General features: G+C 31.4%; 3 protein-coding genes and 1 long non-coding RNA gene across 4 annotated transcripts in view; 3 read left to right on the top strand and 1 right to left on the bottom strand.

The window, feature by feature from the left end:
• Positions 1-26,974, bottom strand: part of l(2)gl (LLGL domain-containing protein l(2)gl) — a 113,128-nt gene that overhangs the window by 53,818 nt on the left and 32,336 nt on the right. The window lies entirely within an intron of this gene.
• LOC145315507 (uncharacterized) lies at positions 4,265-6,605 on the top strand. The gene is made up of 3 exons (XR_013878079.1): positions 4,265-4,383; positions 4,894-5,010; positions 6,519-6,605. It is a non-coding gene; the product is annotated as an uncharacterized LOC145315507 (long non-coding RNA).
• LOC145315506 (uncharacterized) overlaps positions 15,772-26,974 on the top strand; it is a 53,571-nt gene continuing 42,368 nt past the window's right edge. Inside the window, exons 1-3 of the mRNA XM_080155489.1 lie at positions 15,772-15,850; positions 25,115-25,451; positions 26,112-26,194. Of these exons, the coding sequence (XP_080011615.1) occupies positions 15,818-15,850; positions 25,115-25,451; positions 26,112-26,194 (453 nt within the window). The 5' untranslated portion in view covers positions 15,772-15,817. The remainder of the gene's footprint in view (positions 15,851-25,114; positions 25,452-26,111; positions 26,195-26,974) is intronic.
• LOC145317520 (cofilin/actin-depolymerizing factor homolog) overlaps positions 15,937-26,974 on the top strand; it is a 90,749-nt gene continuing 79,711 nt past the window's right edge. The window contains exon 1 of the mRNA XM_080158631.1: positions 15,937-16,038. The gene's annotated coding sequence lies outside the window, so the exon portion shown is untranslated. The remainder of the gene's footprint in view (positions 16,039-26,974) is intronic.

The following is a 26,974-nucleotide window of genomic DNA, read 5'->3' as shown; positions in this document are numbered from 1 at the left end:
AACTTTTATAAAAACAATATTTATTATCTTAATGTTTATAGCATTATGAATGCTTTATAGCATTTTCAAAATTTATATTTTTATTTGTGTAATTAAAAAAGCTTAAAGATTCTTTTCAAGTTATTTTATTATGATTGTCAGAGGCACTTTGTCTTTTTGTTTATTTAAATGTATAATTTATATATCAAAAAATAAAACATTTTTACATTTAGATTATCAGTTTGTGTTTTTTAATTTAGTGTTACAAAACTGTTTTGGTTTGTTGTTAGAAAGATATGATTTAATAATAGAGATAATCTAGAGATATATCAGCCAATAGGAGAACTTAGGAGGTACTTTCCAGATATGTCATTGGTTGAATTCGTGTACAGGTTATGGTATTAGGAAGAGCATAATTATTTCATTTTGTTCGCATAATGAGTCAGCTAAAAATAGTCGCTTCTCTTTAGATACAGATTTTCTTGGATAAATTATATCGTGTAAAATTTATTTCCTAGGATAGCAAAAAGCACATCACAAAATCTATTAAAAGTTATTATTTAATAGTTGAATTCCATGGGATAGAGTTAGCTATCTTAAGTTTGACAAATTTAGTAGTCAGATTGACCATCAAGATATATTATATCTATTAATTTAATTAAAAAAGAAACACTTGGATAATACCAAAGTGTTTGATAGAAGCGCAACAATGTAAAAGTTACATGAAATACTTGGTGTTATTGCTATCCTCAAAAAACATAAATATTTTACAACAGATGATGAAGAAATGGATCTAATATTGTTTTCAATCAAAAATACCAAAAAATTAAATTTATTTGTTCTGGTTTTATCTTACATTATTAACAACTAGCGGCTTCGCCCCTAGCCTCTAGGGGCTTTGCCACAAGAGATGACAACAACAAAAAATTCAAAAAAAAAATAAGAAGAATTAAAGAAATCTTCTACAAAAGAAATTTTCTACAAAAGAAATCTTCTACAAAAGAATTCTTCTTCAAAAGAATATTTCTACAAAAGAATTCTTCACCAAAAAAAAAAAAAAAAAAAAAAAAAAAAAAAAAATGGGGGGGATTTTTTTGTTTTTGGGGGGGTTGGGGGTGTCCCACCCCCCAAGAAAATAGCTTAAAACCACCGCAGGACCAATAGGTATATACCCTGAAGAGTAGAATCCATTCGGTTCAGTGGTTACCGAGATCTTAAGCTTCAGACGGACAGACGGACAGACGGACAGACAGACGGACAGACATCGTTCTACTTTGTATTATAGATAACAGTAGTTCCCAAGTTTTAAAATAACGTTTTCTTATTCGTTTGCATAACAAATTTGGGACTTATAATGAATTTTTATTGGTTGGTTTATTAAGTTGAGTCACCAAACGCTTCAACCACCGATATAATTGTTTAGAAGTAGTAATTTTGTGTATTAACATTGGGGATGTTAATCAATATATCGGCCATTGTCTTATCCCTTCAGATCCCTGAGATAAAAGACAGAATTGAACTAGGTTGTTGAGATCAACCTTTGTTGATAATAATCCATATAATAATATCCATGAATAGAGAACCCTGTGCTCCAAAACTTGTCTCTCCTTTCTTAGAATTCTTTGATTCTTACTGGTACTGAACAGGGTGAGTAAAAAATTTCGGCAAAGAGGGTATTTTTTTCGTGTATTTTTCGTAAAGTTCCATTTTAGCGTTTAGTCCAAATCGCTTATTAAGTCAAACTTAATTATGATCAAATGTATATAGTATATACCCCCATCCCTTCTACCCCTTCCCTTTACACCAAAACCAGCGGTTAAATTGCTCAGTTTCAAACAAACCTTTGTACAGTAAAGAATAATAGAAGGGATAACCATATACATTCAACTTTTTCTTTGTATTTTCGAGCACTTTATCATTATTTTGTTGTTTCTTTACTTTAAAATAACCTAATTTTTTTCAAAATATATATCTGATTTTACTATAAATATATGAAATATGGTTAATTTTGTGCAGGTTGACAAGGATTAGATGTGATTTAATCGAAATATATTCCTACAAATTGAGCTGTGTGTTTTTCCTTGGATAGTCTCTTTTCAACATCGCTGCCGTGTACTATTCCATAGTATATGAAATGTTCATAATCAAGAACAGTTTGACTTAATACGCGCATTTGACTAAACGCTAACACCCAACTTTACTGATAATACACGAAAAAATGATCCTCTTTGTTGCTTTAAAGAAGTACGCAAGTAAGTAAAAGGTTTAATTAGATCTTGTTTATTAAATGGAAGATTGTCTTTAACTATGGTAAGTCCGTTAGTAACTTAAATTTAGCATGTTAAAATTGTTAAATCCAGATACAGATAGGAACAATTTAGTTGGCTTAGCAACTATATTCAATCGTAAAACGTGTTTCTTTAAGATATTTTACTTAAATTTTTGATGTCCTTTTAAATTGGTTTTTAAATAGCGATTCGTGGGTCGATTAGACATTATTTATAGATATTGCGAGTCTTTTAATTCCTTAGTATTTGCGCCCATTTCAAATCAATTCTATACCACCTAATTCTAAAAGCTGCTGTTGTTAAGCCACACAAAAATGAACTGATAAGGTTAAAAGGTTTTTACAATACCTAAACTGAATGTGTAAAATCCTTGTACTGTGGTAAAAAAATCCGGTTATAATTTATTTTCCAGTATGGCTTCGAAACCGATTAATATCCGAAAGATAAGAATTGGTTCTCAACCATACTGAAAAATCATGTATAGCATCGTAATACAGAAATTTTCCCACAAATATTGAAATAAAAATCTTCAACCTCTCGGGGCTAACAAAACTGGTTTAATCTTACTATTAATTTTTCATATTACTATTGTCTATAATACGATGCGAAAAATAACTATTAAATGATTCTCACCCTGTAAATTTTCATCGTACACATAACTTTATTTGAAGGCAAATCATACAGAGAATATCTGGACAATATTTAGTGGATTCTCATCTTTATCTCTTTCACTCTCTCTCTCTCTCTCTTTCTCTCTCTCTCTCTCTCTCTCTCTCTCTCTCTCTCTCTCTCTCTCTCTCTCTCTCTCTCTCTCTCTCTCTCTCTCTCTAACATAGTGAGTTAGTAAATATCTCGGACAGACTAGATTAGTAAGTGTTTAGCATCAGATCATTAAACATATGAAAATATGTACTAGAACCATCCCAGAACCTATGTGAAGCTTCCCTAAAAAAGAGAACTCAACCAATTCAGCAGTTATTGAAATCTTAAGCTTCTGACAAAAAGAACCTTACTACTTTATACTTAGAATAGTGTCGAATAGAAAAAGTTAAAAAGACTGGCTTTGACAAATTGAAATTAGAAAAAAATAACCTAAAATTATTATTCTCTGTTTTATTCTAAGCATAATAGATATTTACATCATCCTAATTGAAGCCATTTGAAAATTTTGACCGTCAACATTACATGCTATTTGGGTTGCTTGTGTATTCCTTTTAAGTTGCGAGGGGATAATCTATAATTCACTTTGTCTGTTCGTCAGTGTGTCCGTAACGCTATGGGGGAAATATGATTTTCTCAGCTCCTATTCAAGTTAAAAAGCTGAAATTATAAGGGATTAGATAAGTTACCATATTCTACATATTTCCACCAAGTTTCATTATGATTAGCTAATTGGTAGGGGTGCTAGATCGATTCCTAGATTTTCTCGTCTCTCTTCAAATGACCATTATAAATTTTTTAAAGGTTTCATGATCTATTTTATCAAGTTTAATGTTTATATTTTTATGGCACTACGCTACAGTTTATTTGGATTTCCATTCATATTTATTTCAGCTTCGCTATTTATGGATGTCGTCATTCTTGTTTTACCTCTGACGTCGCGTCGCCACACGGTTGTATATATTGCCATTACAAACGCTATTCACCGCTTCATTTGACGTTCAGGCCTCCCACTTGTTGAGAAAAAATGTGTAGCAAGCAAATTTAGCGAAGCACGCTATATCGATGCAGTATAGCGATGAAACTTATGATATTGCCTACAAAAATTGAAGTAATACTAGCCTACCATTGGTCAATTTTAATGTATACTGCTTATCATTGGTCATTTGTATTGTATGACGTCATTTTTTAATAGGCACTTTAAACAGTTCCTTTGCGCAGCAAGCAAATTTAGTGAAACACCGTATACCAATGCAGTACAGTGAGATCAAACTTTTTTTTGGAGTTGCTGTTCTACAGAAAATTGCAATAATTTTAAAACTATAATAACTATTTACAGATAAACTTAAGCAAAATTGAAGACTAAATGATGAAAGGTTCTGTTTATCTTTGTAAACCTTACAGTTCTGCTATAACATGTATTTGCTCGGATGTTAATTCTAAGAAAAAAATCAAGGTAAAGTTAAAGTTATAGGTAAAGTATCACGTTATTCTTTTTTTTTGAATTATTGAAATTAAGTTTTCTAACAATTTCATCAATGTTTGTAAAAAATTACCCACTGTTCACAAATTTTAACCGGAAAAGGTGAGGAAATATGTGACTTTTAGGGGGCTTGTTATATCTTCGGGTTCTAGACCTCTCCAAGCACCTTGAAACTTATTCCGCGTCTTATAATTGAGAACTAACTCTTTGATTGCACGACCTTTTTCTGGAATTACTAATTGTGCATGGTAATGAGTTGCACCTGTTTAAGGGCCAAGGTTGGTCCGCCCCTAACGTATAGCTCTTTTCGTTAATTTAGACATGTCAGGTACCGTATTACAAGCGAAGCTTCTCTACAATCGTTTAACCTGTACATAAAATCAATACTCAATTAAGCTCAATATGAGGAGTTGTCGGGTTCGGGTAATAATATTCAATAATGGTCTCGCCAGAATTGAGATGATATTGCTTTAAATGTTTCAGGAATGCTTTCTGGAAGACATGCTAGATCCAGATTTTAGTAAGAAATATTCCTCCTCCCCACAAGAGAGCTCAGCCCAGCATAATCTTCATACAAATAGTGATAATAATCCATTAAAGGTATCATTCAAGTTTATTATATTAGGTAATCTATCAGCGGCTATGCTCCCCCCAAATTGATAACCCAATTTTTAATTTTAGATCAGGGGGGATTTTTTTTTTGGGGGGGGGGATGAAGGTAATTTTTTAGAGGTGATTTCACTTTGAAGGGTGGTGGTACCCTACCCCAAAATAGATATAAAACTTCCTAGCACCTATGAAAAGCTAAATTGTAAAGAAGATCCATATCGGTTCATCGGTCAGCGAGATAATTCGATGCACACATACAGACATACAGACACATAGAGATGCTATTACTTTTATATTTATTATGGATAGTGATTATAATCCATTAAAGGTATTATTTAAGAATATTATATTAGGTAATCTATACAAACAAACAAGGATGAAAATGTCCAAATCAAGCGTTCAATTTAAACTATTATAAAAATAAAAAGTAATATAAATCTTTATGGTAAGAATTTACATCATACAATACAAAATACCAATGATAGGCCTTTACACAGACTAAACTATTAATGGCATGCCAGTATACGTTTTAATTGACTAATGGTAGGCCATTATGACGTCACTTTTTATATTCACTGAAAAAGCTTCAATAATAAGGCAATTCGTCGTAAAATTATGTAGAATTTATCTATCTGACACTAAATATTCAACCACATTATATTAAAGCCTTTCTCTATAAGACATACAACAACATTCTTCTTGAAGAATAGATTTGCTGATGAAAACACAAAACTTACGTAATTGTAGAAAAACTTTTTTGATTGATGATGATTATCTAAACAGAAAAAAACGATGTCTGTCTGTCCGTCTGTGGGGTAGTATATCAGCAACGATTCTTTCACAGAGAAATAGCCAACTTAAATACACTATAAAAATCAAATGGTTCGTTTAAAAGTTGAATATTGGAATATTCATATCTAAAAGTAACGAAATATGTGTCTATCTGTCTATGTATGCGTACTGAAGGATCTCGCTAACAGCTGAACCTATATGGTGTACCTTTACAGTGTAGATTCTCATAGGTCCTGTTTTTAACTATTTTGGGGGAGGGTACAAACACCCTCCTAGAGAAATCGCCAACTTAATTTTACTTTTTCTTTTTAAAATTAAAAGTGGTAGTTTCACAAAAGGCATTTGAACTTGATTTGGTGAACCGCATTTTTTCCCTGGTTAATGGGTTAAATTACATTTATATGGCATATATTTGAAAGAATTTCAATTTTCTACCACGTAGTTTTTTCAAATATATGCTATATAAATATAGTTTTACCCATTAACTAGCAAAAAACATGCGGTTCGCTAAATTAAGTTCAAATGCATTTCGTGAAACTACCCCTTTAAAGTGTTGTGGTCGACCTCCATCCTCCCTCCTAAAGTTCTCCCAGAGGCCATAGCCGCTAGTATAAAATATTTGAATAAAAATTCCTAAAAATATAAACAACAATAAAATGTATATGTATGAAATACAAAAGAAACTCCAACTTTTTAACTATGTTTAGAATGATGAATTTAATGACATATCAACAACAGAAACTTTACTCTTTATGGCGGTTTTTCTATTTATTGCATTACTTTGTGCTGGGTAAGTTTTTAAATTTTCATGTGTGTACAACAAACTGTAATTCTTCAGGGATAAGACATTGGCCGATAAATTGATGGACATCCCCAATGATGATGCACAAATTTCCCTTTTCTGTAGATTACAATTGTTGGCTCAGACGTTTGGACACTCAGCTTAATGAAGCAACCGATTAAAATTCATTAAAAGTAGCCAAAGTTATTTAAAAACTTTGGAGACTATTATATTAAACAGCCCATTAACGAGTTCCTGTTAAAATATCTCGTTAAATGGTCAAAACTTTAAAATCTAGCTTCATCTTTCACTTTGCTACAAGACCAATGTTCAATGAAATTATCATACCTTAACGTTTAAGATTTAAAACAGAGAACTATATGTAAAATTGCAGATCAAACTTAACTAAGTTATAAATAAAGAATAAAGTAATTTTTGCGAATCGACGCTAACTAAATAGACCTAAAAATTCACACAAAGTACAGTTCACGGTAAAATATTGCTGGTAAGCAATATTTCCAAAAATCTATTAATTTTAAAGGCTGCTAGCTGCCAAACGGCTGAACGTACAGATCATGCCCGCACACTGTTTTAAGCGGCATAAGTAGGCCTACAAATAATCTGGATAGCAATAAATCAAAAATGCATAATTATCTCGCAGTGCAGAGAAATGCGCGAAAAAGGCCTATTTTACGCGTTTTTTCTTTAGTGAAGCTTTCCCTGTGCATCATTGGATCTTGGCTATTCCAGATTATTTGTAGGCCTTCTTATACCGCCTAAAATGGTGTGCGGGTATGATCTGTACGTTCAGCCGTTTGGCAGCTAGCAGCCTTTAAAATTCATTCATAGATTTTTGGCAATATTCGTTACCAGCAATATTTTACCGTGAACTGCAGTAGATCCTAATTTTGATTCCTATATCATGTCCCTTTCGGAGACCCTAAACCTGGTGGGTAAATACCTGCAGTACCCTATCTGTGCGGAGTTACCCAGTACCCAATATAACCTAACCTAATATGACCTAAAGTAATAAACAAATGAAATCTCCCCCCCCCTCCCTCCTATTTTAAATTTGTTTCAAAAGTGAGGAGGGTTATAAGGAACAGAAGGCATCTAAAAGTTTATCTAGTAAAGCTAGTTGGTTTTCTTTGCATTTAAATTATAACTTGATTCTTAACGTCCAAATTGGATGTTAGTAGATTTTTCTTGGCTTCATATATTTTTCTTTCGCATACTGCTCACATACATTGACATTCAGCACTGGTTCGCTTTGACCGCAGGAGACCTTGTTTCATAGTAAAGCAATTAAATAAAAAATTAAAGTGTTTGACGGTGTAATTCTGTAAATTAATTGTTGGGGAACCTGTAAGTTATAGAATAACATTCCTGTAAAAATGTTCAATTTTTTTATAATGAAAATCAAATCTAATTTAATTCACAAGAGCATGATATGTAAAACAAGTTAAATAGTTTAACAACATTTTTGTCGAGATTAAATATTTTTGTATAATTTTAAACAAATTGCAAAACAATGATTACAACAAGAGAATGGGGTATTCCTATCCAGTTTTTTGTTTAGGAATAAATATTTTTTGCCCGAGGGAATAAATGATGGAGCGATAGCTCATCATTTATTCATGACTACCTTGGGGAGAAAAAAAGAATATTTACATCCACTATTTAAGGGGTCGTTTATGTGAGAATGATTATTTCCAATTCAATGAAAGTTTTCTTATACCAATATGTTCATAAAGTCTAAAATTTGGTCATTTTAAGTCCTTTTTAGGTGCTATATCCATATGCCATATTTTTAATTGATATGAAAAGCGGGTGGTTTCCCTCAAAGTGCCTAGTCAAGCAAAGAATCCCCTCCTTGTTCTGAAACGAATGAAAATATGGAAGGGAAGGTAGTTTTTGTCTGTTTTTATTTTGGGTATCGCAGGTTTACTCCCGCATGGGTGGGGAATCGCAGGTTTAGTCTCGTATGGTTAGGTCCTTTCACAATGAATAAAGCTAGGTAAAGAACCCCCCCCCCTCTTATTTTTATAAAAAAAAAGGCGCCCATTGCACGAAAGAAACTTACTGTGAAAGGGTTCCACGCCAAACGTAGGAGTCCCAAACGTAGGAGTGGAAAAATGCAGGATATTTGGGACAAACGTCGGAGTGGACAAATGCAGGATTTTTGGAACAAACGTCGGAGTAGACAAAAACAGGAGTCCCAAATTTTTTTTTTCAATTTGAATTTTTTTTCAATTTTCAATTTTTTTACTTAAACCATAGAAAACGTATAGAAATAATATATATAGTAATGGATTTATTATTACTTGGATCTTACACCAGATTATAATGTACTCTAATAAAATGTAGCGGGCTAAAATAACTATCTCTTCTCCTACTGGATTAACGAATTGACCAATGAATGACAGGGAAAATGACAACCTAAATCGACGACAATTTTCTCGTATATTCTACATCAATTTATACAGTTATAAGTATTTCCTTTATTTTTAGTGCAGTAAAATACTCAAGGAGAAGAAGAAAGAAAATGGAAGTGGTTGATGTTATCATCTAATTTTAATTACTTATTTTATTATAAACATCTAAAAAAATATGAGGGAGGTAAAACCAGAGAAATATTTTGGATTGTAAGCATTAAAGTGGCATATACAAAATATAATTTAAAATTTCTGGTTTTATTTATGTTACCCATGATTAGATTCATACAAAGAGGGTCATTTTTAAATTGTTAAATCAAACTCGCTTATTAAATCAACTTGTTCTTAATTTTTCCCACTCGTATTTATAGATTTGGTCAAAATTAAGTACAATTTGACCTAATAGGCACATTTGACTAAAAGCTACACACGGAAAATGCGCAAAAAAGACCCTCTATTATTAAAATGTAAATTAAGAAATAGCCTAATATAGTTGTAAAACAAGGACTAATCATGCCTGTAAGTAGCGGAGTAATAACAAGCTAATATAATAATATTTTGATGAAATTATATCAACATTTAAATTTTTTTAAATTCAAGAAGTTTTCTTTTTAAATCTTAAAATCCACCAATAAACAAAGAGTTTGTTGAACTTGTTTAATCTACCGACATCTGTCTAACACGTTGGTACGCATGTACGAATTTTTTTCTAGTGCCTATAGAAATAACGTTATACTGGCCTACCAAGGGTCAATTAAAATGAATATTGGCCTGCCATTGGTAATTTGTATTGTATGAAATCATTTTCTATAGGCACTAAAGAAGATTCCGAATGTACAATAGATGTAGAAAAGCTGCGCTACTAAAATTCAGGAATAAAGAACTTTTTCTATCCATATCCAAATCTGATAAACGACGTGAAATTAAATAAACCATATTGGTTATTCATCGCAACGTATTATAGTCAGTTTTCCGCGGATATAAAAATGGAAAATTTTGCAATTAAAATCAGTTTATCATTAGCCATGTTACAAAACTCGTAAAAATTTTATGATTTTTATTTTAATATTCGTGGAAAATTGTCTGCGACACGATGCTTTGCATGAATTTTCAATAAAGCAGAGAACCGGATCTAATCCAGCGGATGATAATCAGTTTCGAAGCTATACTTGAAAAGTTCTTCATCCCTGGAAAAAACTTTCTGCCTGGACCAAACATCTTTGTATACTTTACATTTACTAAATAAATAAATAAATAAACCCAATCTTTTACTTTCAATGTTTTCATTTTATTTTCAGTATGGCTTCGAAACCGATTAATAATATCCGCTGGATTAGAACCAGTTCTCAGCCATACTGAAAAATTAAGTATAGCATCGAATTACAAACAATTTTCACGAATAATAAAAAAATATCATAGAACTAATAATAGTTTTGCTAGCCTGAGCCTTCGGACCCTAGAGGCTAAAATAACTGATTTTAATCTTATAATTTTTCATTTTAATATCTGCGGAAAGCTGTCTATGATACGATGCGATAAGTAACTATTATTCTTAAAAAACTATGATAAATCAATTTTGTTTTATCCTACAGATGTAAGATGTATGTGTGTGTCCGCTAAGATTTCGATTTCGCTAAGATGACTTGTCTGAGCTTTCCACAATTTCCAGAGTATTTGTCAAGTTTTAAGCTATTTTAAGAGGTAGGGGGAGTTGTGGAATATGCGTCAATTCCCACAAGAAGTATATGCCCAATTAAAAATAACTTCCATCCATAAATATGAAATAAAAATGTGTGTAAAATAGAGGGGTGTGTTCTAACACCCCCCCCCCCCCTCCCATTCCCAGAGGGGAAATTTTTTGCGTTGATTACAGTACTTATTTCACCCTTTGAATACTATTGTTCTTGGTTCTTGGTTGGAAATTATGATAATTACCAGTAACCCTTTCTTCCCTTCTATATTCCTATATGATAAACAAGAACAAGAAAAATGCAAATGAGGAAAGGAAACATTTGATAAAATATATAAACATTTATGAAATATTATCTTAGTTTCAAATTGTCCACACGTTGTCGAGTTCGAGACTTGCCCCAACTATATCTGAAGAAGTTATATTTATTGATACATTCTGCTATTTTAGACGCATGACAATAATAATATGAAAAGGGTACAAGAGAAATGTCTTGGCCAATAAAACAGGACCAACTTATTAGTATTACCACGATCAAAAAAAAACTTCCAGACAAATGTAGGTCAATTAAACATTTTTTTTGGCTGTTGGGTGCTACTTTGCTTAAATCATCACGTTTTTTTTATATCAATTGGTGTCCTGAATTAATGGACACTTCAACGTCAACTGAAATCATGAATTTTTTTATTATTTCGCATATTTTTATAATATTTGTTTATACCTATATTCATAGTTTTGGAGTAGCATTGTCAGAGAATAAGGTAAAGATATGATAAATATAAAAGTGTAAATGTATTCCCTTGCGGTGCCTGAAGAGCACTAGTACAATTTATTTAATCAATGCTTGTAGGGGGGGGGGAGGTTAGGGGGGGGGATTGAGGTGATCTGTGGGGTTGGAGGGAAGATGTATTTAGTGTATGCCGGGCCACCACCTCTAGTTGTATTATTAGTCTCATGGGATACTGCGCTCATGAGAAAATATGTTAAATATATATTATTCAATCAAAGATGCATATTTGGTATTTTTTGTAATCATAATATTTTTTTGTGTGGTTAATACATTGTTGTTTTAGAAATTTATTATAAAAAGAATAATTGAAAAAGTGTTAAATTTAAATTAAAATGAAAATCTGCTCTTTTTTCAATGGAATCAAACTGGTTCTAAAAGCGTGTTGAAAAATCATGTTTAGCACGGTTTTATAGAAATTAACACAGAAACATAGATAAGCTGTTGGTAAAATCTAATTAAAAGGAACTTAATCGAATGATTTTTAATTTACAAAATCGAGCCCGAGTATCTACAAGACCATCTAAGGCAAATAAATCATTTACTTGATGAAATCAAAGCGCCATGATCTTATAAGATTTCAATATCTTTTTATTACAAATTTTTAAGCATTTATCATAACCTTATTGATTTCAAGATTTGAATTAGAAAAATATGTGTAAAATGCAATAGCTAAGTTATAAATTCAGTGAAACCTATATTTATTTGCTCCTGACCCCAAAAAAGCTGGCTGACAATACAAAATATCCCAAACTAAAATCACTTTGTGCTGTGCAGATAATTTTCTTTGAAATGTTGTGACACAGATTTTAACCATTTCTAGTTTCACAGTTGACTCTAACAAAATTGAGGTTTAAAGCTAACAGCATAATTATAAGTAAAAAATGGGAGAAATATACAGGGTGTCCAGAATAAACTTGAAAGCAACGTTATAACCTGGAAAACGAATTATTCTACTGATTACATTTTAAATTTGTTTTAGAAATGCCTTTTTTTGATCTAATAACGTTTTCTTTTTGCATAACATAACATAACAATTGCTAATGACTGCGATTCATCTCCTTCCAATTACTCCCTTAATCCTTTAATTTGAATGAAAGATTAAAAGATTAACTTAAAATCTATCTGAAATTTATATGAAAGCATTTTTAAATGCAAATTTAAAATCAATATAACTTTCTTCTTTTTTAGGATATTCAAAATTTGATGTATATTTTTACAGAGAATATGGAGATATAATTTTTTAATGCTCCTACTTGTTGATTCCAAAAAAGGAAATACAAAGTTTTATTGGGGGGAACTGTGTATAGGTATCCAATAGAATTTACATTTTCTTAGCTGGTGTAAACAAATTAAAAGTAAAAGTCTTTTACAGTAAAAATTTCAGAATTAACCATCAATAAATGATATTACTATCTGGAGAGCACAGAGGTCGGAGAGTAATTCAGAATAGGATCCCATAATGTTTGAGGCTAGAAACAAATTTATAATTTTAAAAAAATTCCCATTTTCAATTTGCCCTTTCTTTAACTTAACCCATTAGTGCCGAGCGCCACTTTTATGGGCCGATCGAGCTGAAAATCTCAGGGAAGCTTTATAATGGTCAAAACGGAATTCCAATTTTTTTGTTTTGCTTTAGTGGCGTGCACAGGAAAGTTGCAAAAAAACCCGGTTCGGCATGGCCATAAATGCCCAACGGGCATTTAGACCCGTTTTGGGCAGTTTCCCTCAGTAATAAAACCCGGTTTTGTAGTAAAAACCCGGTTTTTTCGACAAAAAAATGAAAAATGTAATTTTTGAACACTTTTTAGAACTTTGATACGATCCGTAATTGAAAACTACATAACCTCATGTAATCTATAGAGCTACAAGTAATATACGAAGCGATTTATATCACAATTAGTGTTTTGGCTATAGGTGCCGCTGTTTTCGGTTAAAAAAACCCATTTTAAAACACACACACTACAAAAAAAGAATATATAAAAATTGGATAATACATATCAGAAAAAGATCATAAAAATATTGGAAGACACATATAGAGATTACTAATCTCAAATCTCCCCCTTTACTATCCCAAAATTTGATACTAAGAATGCAAAGTCACTCTGAAAAATTTAAAATAGGACAGAAAAATAATATTTGATATACTTGGGCTAACATATGCACCACTAACTTTTCATCCCAGTGTGGTATTCTTAAACAAAGATAAAAATATCCATAATAGAGAAGCTTTGAAACTGTAGGAAAACAATCATTAAATTTGGTAGAGAGTCAGAACTAAATAAGCAAAATATATATATTGTACATATATAATATTTTACAAAATAATAAGTAAATTTGCAAAAGTGCAAAACTTTAGAATACAGGATACTGTTCATAGGACATACTTACATTTTTAGGACTTTATTATAGAGATGCTTTGCTTATAATATTATAATTTGTTGTCCTAGGAATTAGTATTCAAAAAGTCAAAATCACTATGATTTAAATGAACGTACGACCATTCTGATAACAATTACAGAGTTGCTTACTTGCATAGAAATCATAATGCAAAGTTTGAAATCAACAGGACGATTCTGACATGTCTAAATTAATACAAATAGCTAACCATTACAGACGGACCGACCCTCATTATAGAAAAGCTTCTCTTTTTTAACATGCCTAGATTATGCTCCATGCAAGTGTGTCTTTTGTCTGTATTGCATTGTTTTTCCTTGTCTTTTATTTCTTCTTTGACCCCCATTCAGTTGTTTCTCAAAGTGCATCCAGGAGTTTATTTATCGCGTCGTATTTCTTTAGAATTTATCAGCACTTTGTCTAGAATTATTTTTCTTTTTTTGTTCCAGGTAAATTATTTTTTTAGGAAGGTTTTGCAATAGTTTAATTATTTACTACTTTTTTTTTCTTTTAGAAAATTACAACAAAAATAATTTTGTAAACTAACTAATTCTATCATTTTTATTGGACCTGATTATTTTTTCCTTATGAAACTAAATACTAAAAAGCTTCGATTAAACGTATGGCAAGGTTATGCAAATTAAAATTTTTAATTTAGCCAATTTTACACCGATTTTGAACATTTTGCAAGAAGAGCTTCTCTATTCACATTATAGGTTACTAGCGGTTGCGCCCCTAGTATCTAGGGTATTTAAATTCAGTTCAGTTGTTATTGATATCTTACGCTTCAACTTTATATAATAAATGAGATATTATTAGAAAAATATTAAATTTTATCATACGATATTGAAATTTTCATTAAATTTATTATTTAAAAAGAAACACTTGATTTAAAATCTTATTTATTTTATTAAAGATATTGAAATCAGATAAGAATGTAAAATATACATTTTGAAGTAAAGGGCCATTTAATGCAAAATTGTGAATTTAATGGAATATTTTAATCATTTTCAGTCACATTTTATAGCAGAATTTTTATATATTTCTATTATCAATGGATCTATTATTACTTGGATCTTACACCAGATTAACATGTACTCTAAAAAATTAAAAGTTGTAGCTGGCTAAAATAATTACCCCTCCCCATACACACTCTTCACCCCATTCCAAGCCCTCTAACTGTATGGACGAACTGACCAATAAATGATGTCCATATAAGCAAGCTAAATTGACGCCAGTTTTTACTTATCATAATATCCATGTATAGTATATGCTATATCCATTCTATTATACGCTTCTTTTAATTTCTATCATTCTTACCCACCTACCTTTGTTTTAAACTTGTATGCGCCAATTTTAAACAGGAGAATAGCAGAATTAAAACAAATAAAAATTTAATAAAATTAGTAAATCCCAGTGTATTTGTAAAAAAAAATAAGTTATGTTAATAAAACTAGGGATCTACAGGAATAAGACAATGATGACAAAGAAAAGTACCCCTTCTGTAGATTATGATCAGTGGTTGAAATCTTTAGACACTTAACTCAATGAACCAACCAATCAAATTTTAGTAAAAGTTCCCAAGGTTATTAAGCCAACGAAGAAAACGTTATTATAAAACTTCGAGGACTATTGTAATAAATAACCCAATGTCCTCTCCTTCCTGCAATAAAATAAAGGAATTCGTAACACCTTGACATTAGTAAAGCATTTGACACGAGCAAACTATAATTTTGAAAATTGCATTTTTTCTTGAAAGAAATTTACCATCCAATATATATATATATATTTTAATCATATAAATAACATTAAGGTTTTTTATTCATGTGTTTGTGTTGACAACGTTATGACAGTTTTGTATTTTTTTATTAGATAAAATGTATGTGAAAAGTAGGCTAAAATTAAAATAAAGAAGAATGGCTGAATTAGAACTAATTGACGATTCCAAGGTAATTTTTTTATTTGTATTGCCGGTTTTTTTTTGGGAGGGGGGGTTGAGGGAGCAAAATCTTTTATTATGAGAGTGTTACAACAGCTTACAAATTAGTTTTTTTTTATATAAAGTGAAGATAAAACGTGTTGGACACATTTTACTAAACTTACCAAGCTTGATTTGCTTGATTCACTTCACTAAGAGGTGCGATTGAATATGAAGATTTTTTACTTTGAAATATATTTGGTAATGAAACAGCAGTAGTTACTAATCTAAATGTTATGGTTGAGATAGATTTATAATTGTTGAAAGTACATTTTACTAAGCAACTACGCTACTGATTTATTAGTGGACGCTTATAAGAAATTTTACTCAAATGATAGTTTGAAATTTATAGTACTAATGTTTTATGTTTGATGAAGTGGCGTACACAGCTATTTAACAGGGGTTGTGTGAAACCATTAAGGGGTGAAAAGGGAAAATGAAGTCCGTTCCTATTTTAATTCTAGGGGGGGGGGGAGGTTAAAAACACACCCCCCCCCTCCCAAGCACACGCCACTGGATTGATGTATACAAAATATATTACTTGCAGTTCAGCTATTATATCAAAATCAGTTAAACTTTTGTTTGCTTTGTTAAAAGTATGAAGTTAATCGATCATTCCCTAAGGAAGGTTTAATTGTTAGTGTATTTATTTATGTACATTGTACATAGGTATAGTAAGCTAGGACAAGTACGTACAAACTCTTTAAAAATTGCATTTTAAAACATCTATGTAATAAAAAAAATACTGTAAGAAAATGGAAGGGAGATACGGAAAGTTTAATGTGTGACGTCATAAAAAAACGTGTTTAACGGAAGAACAAGAGTAGAAGTTGGAAAGTAAGCCCCTAAAAAAGAAATGGGTTTAGAAGTATTTTTATGACGTCACACGTGATACTTTCCGTATCTCCAAATCAAAGTAGAAATGTGTTAAGGGGTAAGAGGTAAGAAAAGAACCATAAAGTAGAAATTAAAAATAATTTAAAAAAATACTTTTTATGTTACTTTACTCATTCGGACAAACAAGGAGACAGACCGACGGACAAATCCTAATTATAAAGTAGCTGCGCAACTAAGAATAGTTTACAATGTGCAAAGTTGTTCTAATCAGAAAGAAAAGTATCCAGAAATTAGTTCAAACAGGGGTGCCAGAACAAAATAATTAGTCCAAACAGTGGTGCCAGAACAGAATAATTTACCTTTTAATAAAAACATCACAAAACGAGGCTGACAGCATCCAAAAAAAACAAATATAGAGATGGAAAGGAATAATAAGGTCTTTGCAATTAATTTCCCCACTTGACGGTCCAATTTTCTCCATGAAACCTACAGACAAAGTGAGTTTTAAATTAGGCGCTTATTGATCACTAGCGGCTATTCTTAGTGGCCTCTAGGAGCACTAAATGTGTGTGAGTGGGAGGGGGGGGGGAGTCGACTCCCCACGTTTCCAATTGTTAAAAGTAAAAAAAAATTGGTGGGAGTCGATATGTCCTAGGGGCTATATCTGGTGGTGGTACTCTCCCCTAAAATAGTTAACAACCTTCATAGGACCCATGAGGAGCCACACGGTACAGCGGTTAGTTAGACCCGTTGGTACAGACAGAAGCACACACACACAGAGACATCCATTTGCTTTTATATAAGGATAAAATTTCCATCTATGCAATTATTAATCAAATGTATGCGGTACCTCTGTTGTTATAGATTGGAGATTATTTATAATGCGCTAACTTTTATGGTTATTTGGTTTGGATAATTGTGTGACTAGGTCACGGTCTAGTCTACAATTTTTATTAGAAATCATTCCTTTTTATATAATTTTTTTTATCAGAAGAAAGATTGCAGCCATATTTCATTTCCGCGTAAGGACGGTAGTCTCCTTCGATTTTTAAGGGATCATATAAAGAATCCAGAGCTTCATCCGCTTGTAATGGGATGCGATACTCTAACATTCAAGGATATTAGGTTAAGTGACATCCAACAGACAATCACCCCTTTGATGCCACGACCATTGTCTGAGTGCAAGTCCTAACTGTGTAAGGTAATGAGTTGCGCCTGTTTATGGACCCCTACTCTTACTATTTACTTCGCGCACCTGACATAATAGCAGTAGGAACTATTTTAAATATCTTTTGTTATATCGCGGTGTCGGGCTTAGATTCGAACCTATCACCTCCCGGACGACTAGCGGATGCGGTATGTGTTGAGCCACGGTTGCGGCCATACAGGCAAAGCAATAACAAATAAGAATTTGGTACTTCATCTAATCCTAACTCACAATTATACAATATATATTTGAGCAAAATAATGGTAAAAATATAACTAAGGGGTAGCGGTTCATATGTTCTGAAAAAAATCCCGATAACAGTCATTAAAACTGTTGATTCAGACGTATGTAAGGGACCTGAAGCAAATATAATCTTTTTTAATGTAGGGAGAGGGTAGTAGACGGAAATTTTTTTATTAAATCTCAATTGGTAAGTTTAAACTTTTCAACCAATATCTTTTATCTAGGAAGGAGTAATTTCTTTCATTAGTTTATCGTTCCTGTGTTTATCCCCAATGATGATAAACAAATTACCCCTTATGTAGAATAAATTTAGTAGTTAAAATGTTTGATCACTTAACTTAATGAATCAACCAATCAAAATTCACTAAAGCCGCCAAAGTTACTAAGTCAACGAATAAGAAAACATTATTATAAAACTTTGGGGACTAGTTTAATAATCATCCCATTGTTCCTCTGCCTAAATGGGAAAGTTGTATTAAAAGAAGACTTAAAACAATGGAAAAGTGATTGCAAGTCTGCCACTTATTTTTATGAGCTGTGCAATTTAGGTTTTGTCTACATTTTATTATTTTATGAATGCTGAATATCAAAATAAGGTTCAGAAATTAATACCAGTTTTAATCTTATAATTTTTCATTTTAATATCCGGGAAAGCTGTCTATAATACGATGCGATAAATTTATTATTGAGATTTAAAAGAAAACTTTTTCTGATGATAATAAAACAAGGATGACAACATCCATAAGTAGCGAAGCACAAAAAAATCGTAGATGGGAATACGTACAAGTAGATTTAAAAGGTTTTTACTAAAATCAAGAATAGATTTATTGGATAAAATAAACATGAAACCATGTTTTATTTTGTATGATGACGATGGTCAAAGTAAATTATGTTAAAGATGTTCATAACAATGAGAAAAATCATTTTGACTGATATCCCAAAAAAGTTTGAAAATTGGATCAAAATAAACAAAGATATGGGGAAATATGTAAAACATATAAAATAGCCAAAAACCTGATAAAAGGCAGTCTGGCCGTCATGGTTGTTTCTTAAAACGACAAAAAATTAATTTTTAAATCCTTAACTTAAAAAATTTAGAAAATCAGACCATATACACTGAAGATATGGAGAAAAGTGTTAAATATATAAAAATAGCCTAAAACCTGCCAAAAAGGCAGTCTGGCCATCATGGTTATTTTCTTTAAAAGACGGGAAATTTAATTTTGACATCTATAACTGAAAAAAATTTGAAAATCTGACTATAAACACTGAAGATATAGAGAAAAATGTTAAGAATATAAAAAAAACAGCCTAAAACCTGCTAAAAGGCAGTCTGGTCGTCATGGTTGTTTTCTTTAAAAGACGGGAATTAAATTTTGATATCTATAACTGAAAAAATTTTGAAAATCGGACCATAAACACTGAAGATATGGAGGAAAATGTGAAAAATATAAAAATAGCCTAAAACCTGCTAAAATGGCAGTCTGGCCTTCATGGTTGTTTCTTTAAACGACGGGAAATTTAATTTTGATGTCTGTAACTGAAAAAATTTTGAAAATCGGACCATAAACACTGAAGATATGGAGAAAAATGTGAAAAATATAAAAATAGCCTAAAACCTGCTAAAAATCGGTCCGACCGCCAATGATGTTTTATAGTCAATTGTGCTCTTTAATGATGGGAATGTTGTCAAAAAATTTCAGAATTCTATCTTTTATAGGAGCTGAGTAAATCCCATTTCCCCCATAGCGTTACGGACTGACGGACTGACTGACGGACGGACGGACAAAGTGAATTATAGAGTAGCTTCGCTACCAAAAATATTTCTCTTGTAATAATGAAGGCTTTGTTTTATACACTTGCAATTTATGTTTTACAATCTTTGGAAATAAAGTAATTATAAGTTTTATGAAAATACAAAATCAATTCTTTTTCCAGGAAAAGAAAAAGCTACCTTTTCTTATTTTCATAATTAATTTTCTATGAGAATGATAAGTCATTTGTGAAATATTGCTTTTATTGCTTAAATGGCTTTGTCATTTTTCTGTGTTGGTATTAGAATTTTGTGAGGAGAGTCCCCCCACCCCCCTGTTTCACCCGATCTAGACCAATATTTTTAAGCGAAGCTTTTCTACAATTATAGTAGGTCCGTCCTTCCGTAACTGTTAGCTCTCTTCGTTAATTTAGACATTGTCGTATCGATTTCAAACTTTACATGATGATTCCTTTTATTAGTTAGTTTATTTTATTAGAAAGCGTAGCAGCTCTATGATCGTTATATCTTATTCATCTGATTTTTTAAAAACTGATTTCTATTACATCAAGGTAAATGTAATAAACAAAGCATCTCTATAATTAAGTCCTAAATATGTAAGTATGTCCTTAAATAGTATTATCTATTTGTAGTTTGCAACAAATATACTTACAATTTTGACATTTATATTCTGAATTCAGTTCTGACAAATGTTAATGTTTGTTTGTCCTTCCATTTCAGATGATTACATAGATACATTCAACATAGAATAAAAGTTTGATAAATTTAAGGGCTCATGAAACGTCGTAAACTTATACACAAGCATGAAAAATGTATGCTTTATAAAGTTTCTTTTTGATTAGAACCTAAAAACAGATATAAAAATAATTTGACAATTCTTAAAAAGTCTATGAAAATTGCAAAAGTTGTTAAACTTTCCAGTTTTCCTGGTAGTTAAATAATTTGAATGGCAATATTATAATTCCAACTGTGCTTGCTAGCAGGGATCTAAAGGGATAAGACAATGGCCGATAAATTCATGTACTTCCCCAATGTTAATACATAAAATTACTCCATCTGTAGATTACATTTAGTGGTTGAAACGTTTGGACTCTCATCTTAATAAACCAACCAATCAAATTCATCAAAAGTCCCCAAAGTGACCAATGTAATAAACAGTTCATTGTCCCCTCCCTACCTGGCTTGCTAGCCTTAGGCCCCAGCCTTCCTCATCAATCCAAGTAATTAGGCCAAAGTCTTAAATGCAAATTCATTTTTATTTTGAAACGCGAAGATTTTCTTCCGTTCTTCGAAACAAATAGCTCTGATCGTTAGTTTAGGCATGTTAGAATTGTGCTGTCGATTTCAAACTAGGTGCAATAAGGAACTCAACTCCCTTATCAGTACCAGTAAGTCTGTTTGTCTATTCCATTTTTGGGTATTTCGGTATGTTTGTCCGATTGTCTGATTTGTAGAGCTTCGAGGTTATGAATGTTTTCATCCTTGTTATTTTTGATTACATCAGCTTATAATTACTATGCAGATTATAATTAAATTTTGCCCCTACATGAGTAAAATTAATTACTAAAGTCATTATACTAAGACTATGAAAGACGTTAGTCCATAAGTAACAGGATGTTTGTCTGTCTGTTTGTATGTATCAACTTCCCCCGCCTCAAGTGCCCCTAGAGGCCTCTAGGGGCGTAGCCGCTAGTTACAAATATAGCGATTAACAATTTTTAAAATTCATATCCAATTTTCCACTCTAAATAGTTGATAAATGGGGTAATTTTTTTACGTATTTTCCGTAAAGTTGTGTATAACCATTTAGTTAAATGCGCTTATTAAGTCAAATTCTTCCTAATGTCATATATACATTTGGTCATAATTAAGAACAGCTTGACTTAATAATACATTTGGTCATAATTAAGAACAGCTTGACTTCATAAGCACATTTGACTAAACGGTTACACACAATTTTACAGAAAATACGCGAAAAAATGACCCCCTTTTACGCTTATGCGAATGAAATAATCTTAAAACCATTATACACATTAAACAACATAAAAAACAGAAGATTTTTTTCTTTCTATGCAAAAAGAAAGTTTCTTTTTCTTATTTTTTTAAATTCTGTGCATAGCCTGGAGTAAAAAATTTACTAAAACTCAAAAATATGTCTAAGGATTGAATAGTCCTGTTTGTTTCACCCAGGGATCTAAAAGAATAAGACAATAGCCGAAAAATTTATGTACATTCCAAATGATGATACACAAAATTACCACTTCTGTAGATTACAATTAGTAGTTGAGACGTTTGGACACTCAAGGTCGTCAAGTCAGCGAATAAGAAAACGTTATTATAAGACTTTGGGGACTAGTGTAATCTACAGCCCAATGTCCCCTCCCTCCCTGGTTTGACCCTAATATTTGGTGGTGACGTTTTATTTTTTACTGTCGACTTTATCTTTTATTTAAACTTGCATTCAAAACTTATCAGACTTAACAACTTCAAAAACAACAAAAACATTCTAAACAGCGAAGCAAATTGATAATTCCTTATGTCCACCTGTCCACCTGTCTTTGTCAAAAGCGAACCTCGATGAAGAAAAATGGCGGAAAATTTTTAAGAATTGTTACATTCCAGGGAGAGAAGGAGACACTTGGCTGTTTTTTTACACTAGCCCCCAAAGTTTTTTTAATAACGTAATCTTATTTGTTGGCTTAACAACTTTGGAGAATTTTATTGAATTTTGATTGCTTGGTTCATTAAGTTGATTGTCTAAACGTTTCAACAACTAATTATAATCGACAGAAGAGGTAATTTTGTGTATCAATCATTAGGGATATACATTAATTTATCGGCTATTGTCTTATCCCTTATGTACATCAGTATTTCCGCCTTTCTATTTTCATAAAATCTGCTTTGCTAAACTTGAATATTCTTTAAAAATCTGTAAGCAACATGTTTTAGAACATATATTTTGACGTATTCCTTGCAAATATGAAAAAATCTTGATTTGATAGAGTGTTGGTGTTAGCTATTTATATAACTTGTGATGCAAATTTTGTATGCAGAAAATAAACCAATTTTACTATAAGAACTGGAGTTATTTGTTTTAACTTTCTGCCATGCTAAATATGTGAAGCTATACATGGAATATTTTATATAGAACAGTAGTTATTCTTTACGAGTCCTATTATATAAAGATTTTTTTCAGTATCTTTAGATTCCGATATTGCTGAACTGATTGAGTTCTTCATTTTAGGAAAGCTTCACATATGTCCTCAAGTGGTTTTAAGCTATTTTTTGCTCTTCAATCTCTACTCTTCGAATAGAAAGCCACCAGATGCTAGGGTCAAAGCTGCTAGTACATAATAAAATCATATGCAAATAGTTATATTCTTCAATTAAAATGGATGGAGCTAAAAATTTCCCCAAAACTGAGAAGCACTGAATGTGTGATCATCAATAAAGAATGAAAATATAAAAACTGTTAATGTGTGTTTTTTGATAATATTCAGAACAATCTATTTCAAATGGGTTATCATTGTCATCAATGAAAATTGGTTTTTATTTTGCCTCTTTCAAAGAGAAAATGAAGGTTTGTTGTAATTTCGTCTACATTTCTAAATGTACATGCCTACTTTTCTTCACTTTATTATTCTTTGTAAAGCTATTATTCAAGTGCAGTGCAATAAAAGTCCTATTTCTAAATGTACCTGCCTATTTTTCTTTACTTTATTATTATTTGTAGAGCTAATATTCAAGTGCAGTGCAATAAAAGTCCTTATTTCTAAATGTACCTGCCTACTTTTCTTGATTTTACTATTCTTTGTAAAGCTAATATTCAAGTACAGTGCAATAATAGTCCATATTTCTAAATGTACATGCCTACTTTTCTTCATTTTATTATTCTTTGCAAAGCTATTATTCAAGTGCAGTGCAATAATAGTCCTTGCTGGTTGGTCACAATCAACATTCAATGCTTTTCAAAACCAGTACAGAACAACAGCAAACATATTTACAAAAAAGTTGTTGTCAAAAGAGCTGAAAATCGGCATGTTTTAAATGGATGTACAGAGTTGCTACGCTTCCAAAATTGTACCTGATTCCTAAAGGAAACTTCAGGCCAAGTTTGAAATCAATAGGACAACTCTAACATGTCTAAATTAACGGAAAGAGCTAACCTTTGGGGATGTACGGACAGACGAACCGACTTTAATTATTGAAAGGCTTATGAACCATATGTTTAAGAAATATATAAATGAAGAAAAAGTACATTCGATTTGTTATGATAGGTCATGACGCATTAAATGGAATGGTAATTATAAAATGTTCTTTATTTTGCCTTATGAAGAGAAATAATAGAATAGTTCTTATCGCATCGTATTATTAACAGCTTCCCTCGGATATAGAAATATTCAATTATAAGATTAATGCCCCAGGGGCTGAAGGCCCGAGCTAACTAAACTAATTTTAATATTCCTAGAAAATTGTCTGTTATATGATGCTATACATGATTTTTCAGTATGGCTGAGAACCAGTTCTAATCCAGGGGATGGATATTAATCGGTTTCGAAGCCAACCTGGAAATTAGATTTCAGCTGTTGTGTATAAACTCTCTAAATATGTAAATACATACAACCATAAAGAAAAAGGGAAAATTTGTGGCCCACAGTTTCTTTATTAGAATTGCATTATTTGAAAATAGTTGCATTTCACAAAGCTAAACAAATAATACCAGTTATGCTGTGAATATTATCAAAATATTTCATCTTAGTTGAAGCTAAAGTCTTTAATTTGTTTATTGTTTTGTATATTGATAATATGTAAAAAAAAGAATAGAGAGAAAAAAGTGTCCTCTGTGGTGAAACAAATGTAAAAAAACAGTAATACTTAAGCAGTACTACATGAATATCATTTTAGCATTATAAAAAGTCAGTTCTAGCCTCAGACGTTAAAAATGTATCTATACTACTGCATATGTCATGTGCAGTGCATAGAATTAAACCATAAAGAAGAAATGCCTTTGTCCACAAGCTGATTAAGTTGGTGTTTTTAAACATTACCAATGTATCAATAGGTATAAGAGAAACGTTTAGTTAATGTCAAACATAGGGAAACTTGTCTTTAGAACATGGTGGGTTAGTTTAACTTAAGGTAAATATTGTTTTTATAACTAATTCAAATTTTAGGAGGAGGACCAATCCAGTGTTGAGTCCAATGATTCTGGCGACGATTCTTCAACCCTTGCCCCATCAACTAAAAACTCAGTGACTACTTCTACAGCATCAAATAACAAAAACGCCAATGAAAATGACAATGCTGTACAGCTAGCGGAGCCTAGCGGTGATAAAATGAACAACAATGCCAGCAGCAGCAGTAAAGAGGGGAAGAACAAGAGACAGGTGCTGGAGGAGTGTAACCTGTTGGTCCAGGAGTACCTGCAGAGGAATCAGCTGGTCCGCACCTGTAAGGAGTTTCAGAAGGAGTGCTCAGAGTTGCAGCTTCCGCTTCCAAAAATTATTAGTGGTGAGATTTTATTTTTAACTAGCGGCTGCTCCCCTAGCATCTAGGGTATTTGTATACAATGGTACAGAAAAGGGCTAGAAAAAATGCTTAAAACCACCACAAGACTTAAATTTGAAAAAAGAAATAGCCTAAAACTATCAAGAGACCTGTGTAAACCTCACCTGCAATAGAGAACCCAATCGGTTCAGTTGTGGGTGAGATCTTCAGACAAAAAACCCGTACTACTTTTTATAATAGGATTATTATAGTGACTACGTTCTTATAATCTAGGGCAGGAAGGGGACAGTACAATAGCATGAAGCCACCTCACAAATTAAATTTAATAAAAATTGCCTTAAAAGGATAACATGTAATTAAATTTGATGAAGATTGAACTATTGCAATCATAGTTTTCTCGAATATGGCAACCATATCCTTACTTTTTATCAAAGACAAATTTTTCTAGTATTTGGAAGTTTCGTTTTTTTTGGGAGCACAATAAGAAGGGGCTTTTTGATCCTAGCTTAATCTAAATAATGAAATATATGGTTCATTAGCGAAATGATAATACATTTAGTCTCTATGACAAATATTTGTTTTCTTTGATTGATATATCCCTTCCCGAATCCAAAGGAATTTTCAAAAATATTAATTTGTAATGATTATTAATTTATTTTTTAGAAAATACAGCTATAGTGAGTAGTACAACAGTTAATACTCTTCTACAAGCATTTGATCAAATCAACAAACAACAATTTTTCCAAGTAATTATATTTATGGATTAGAAGTCAAGCTTTTCTATGTGTCTTATGTGATGGTTCTTTGCTTCTTCAATTCTTTTTTTGCAATCATCCCCCTACCCCTTATTTATTTTACTTCACTTCCCCTTCTCTTATTCGATCCTCTATTTTTGCATTGTTATAGTGTATATTTTGTCTATATATTGGTTATTCTTGTAGTATATTGTGTCCATATATTGTTCATTCTTGTATACTATATTAAGTCCATATATGGGTCATTCTTGTATAGTATATTATGTTCATGTATTGGTCATTCTTGTATAGTATTTTATTTTCATATATTATGTTTAGTATTGGTCATTCTTGTATATTGTATAATGTTCACATATTGGTAATTCTTGTAGTGTATATTATGTCCATGTATTGGTAATTCTTGTATAGTATATTATTTCCATGTATTGGTCATTTTTGTAATGTTTATTATGTCCATATATTGGTCATTCTTGTATATTATATTATGTTCATGTATTGGTCATTCTTTAATATTATATTATGTTCATATATTGGTCATTCTTGTATAGTATATTATGTTTATGTATTGGTCATTCTTGTATAGTATATTATGTCCATATATTGGTCATTCTTGTATAGTATATTATGTTTATGTATTGGTCATTCTTGTATAGTATATTATGTTCATGTATTTGTCATTCTTGTATAGTATATTATGTTCACGTATTGGTCATTCTTGTATAGTATATTATGTTCATGTATTGGTTATTCTTGGTGTGTATATTATGTCCA

This window comes from Acartia tonsa, chromosome 4 (assembly GCF_053477335.1).
Source record: "Acartia tonsa isolate MP-2025a chromosome 4, ASM5347733v1, whole genome shotgun sequence".
In the NCBI taxonomy this organism is placed as follows: Eukaryota; Metazoa; Arthropoda; class Copepoda; order Calanoida; family Acartiidae; genus Acartia; species Acartia tonsa.
Note: the sequence above shows the minus strand (reverse complement) of the source record. Positions and strands in the feature narration are given on the sequence as shown.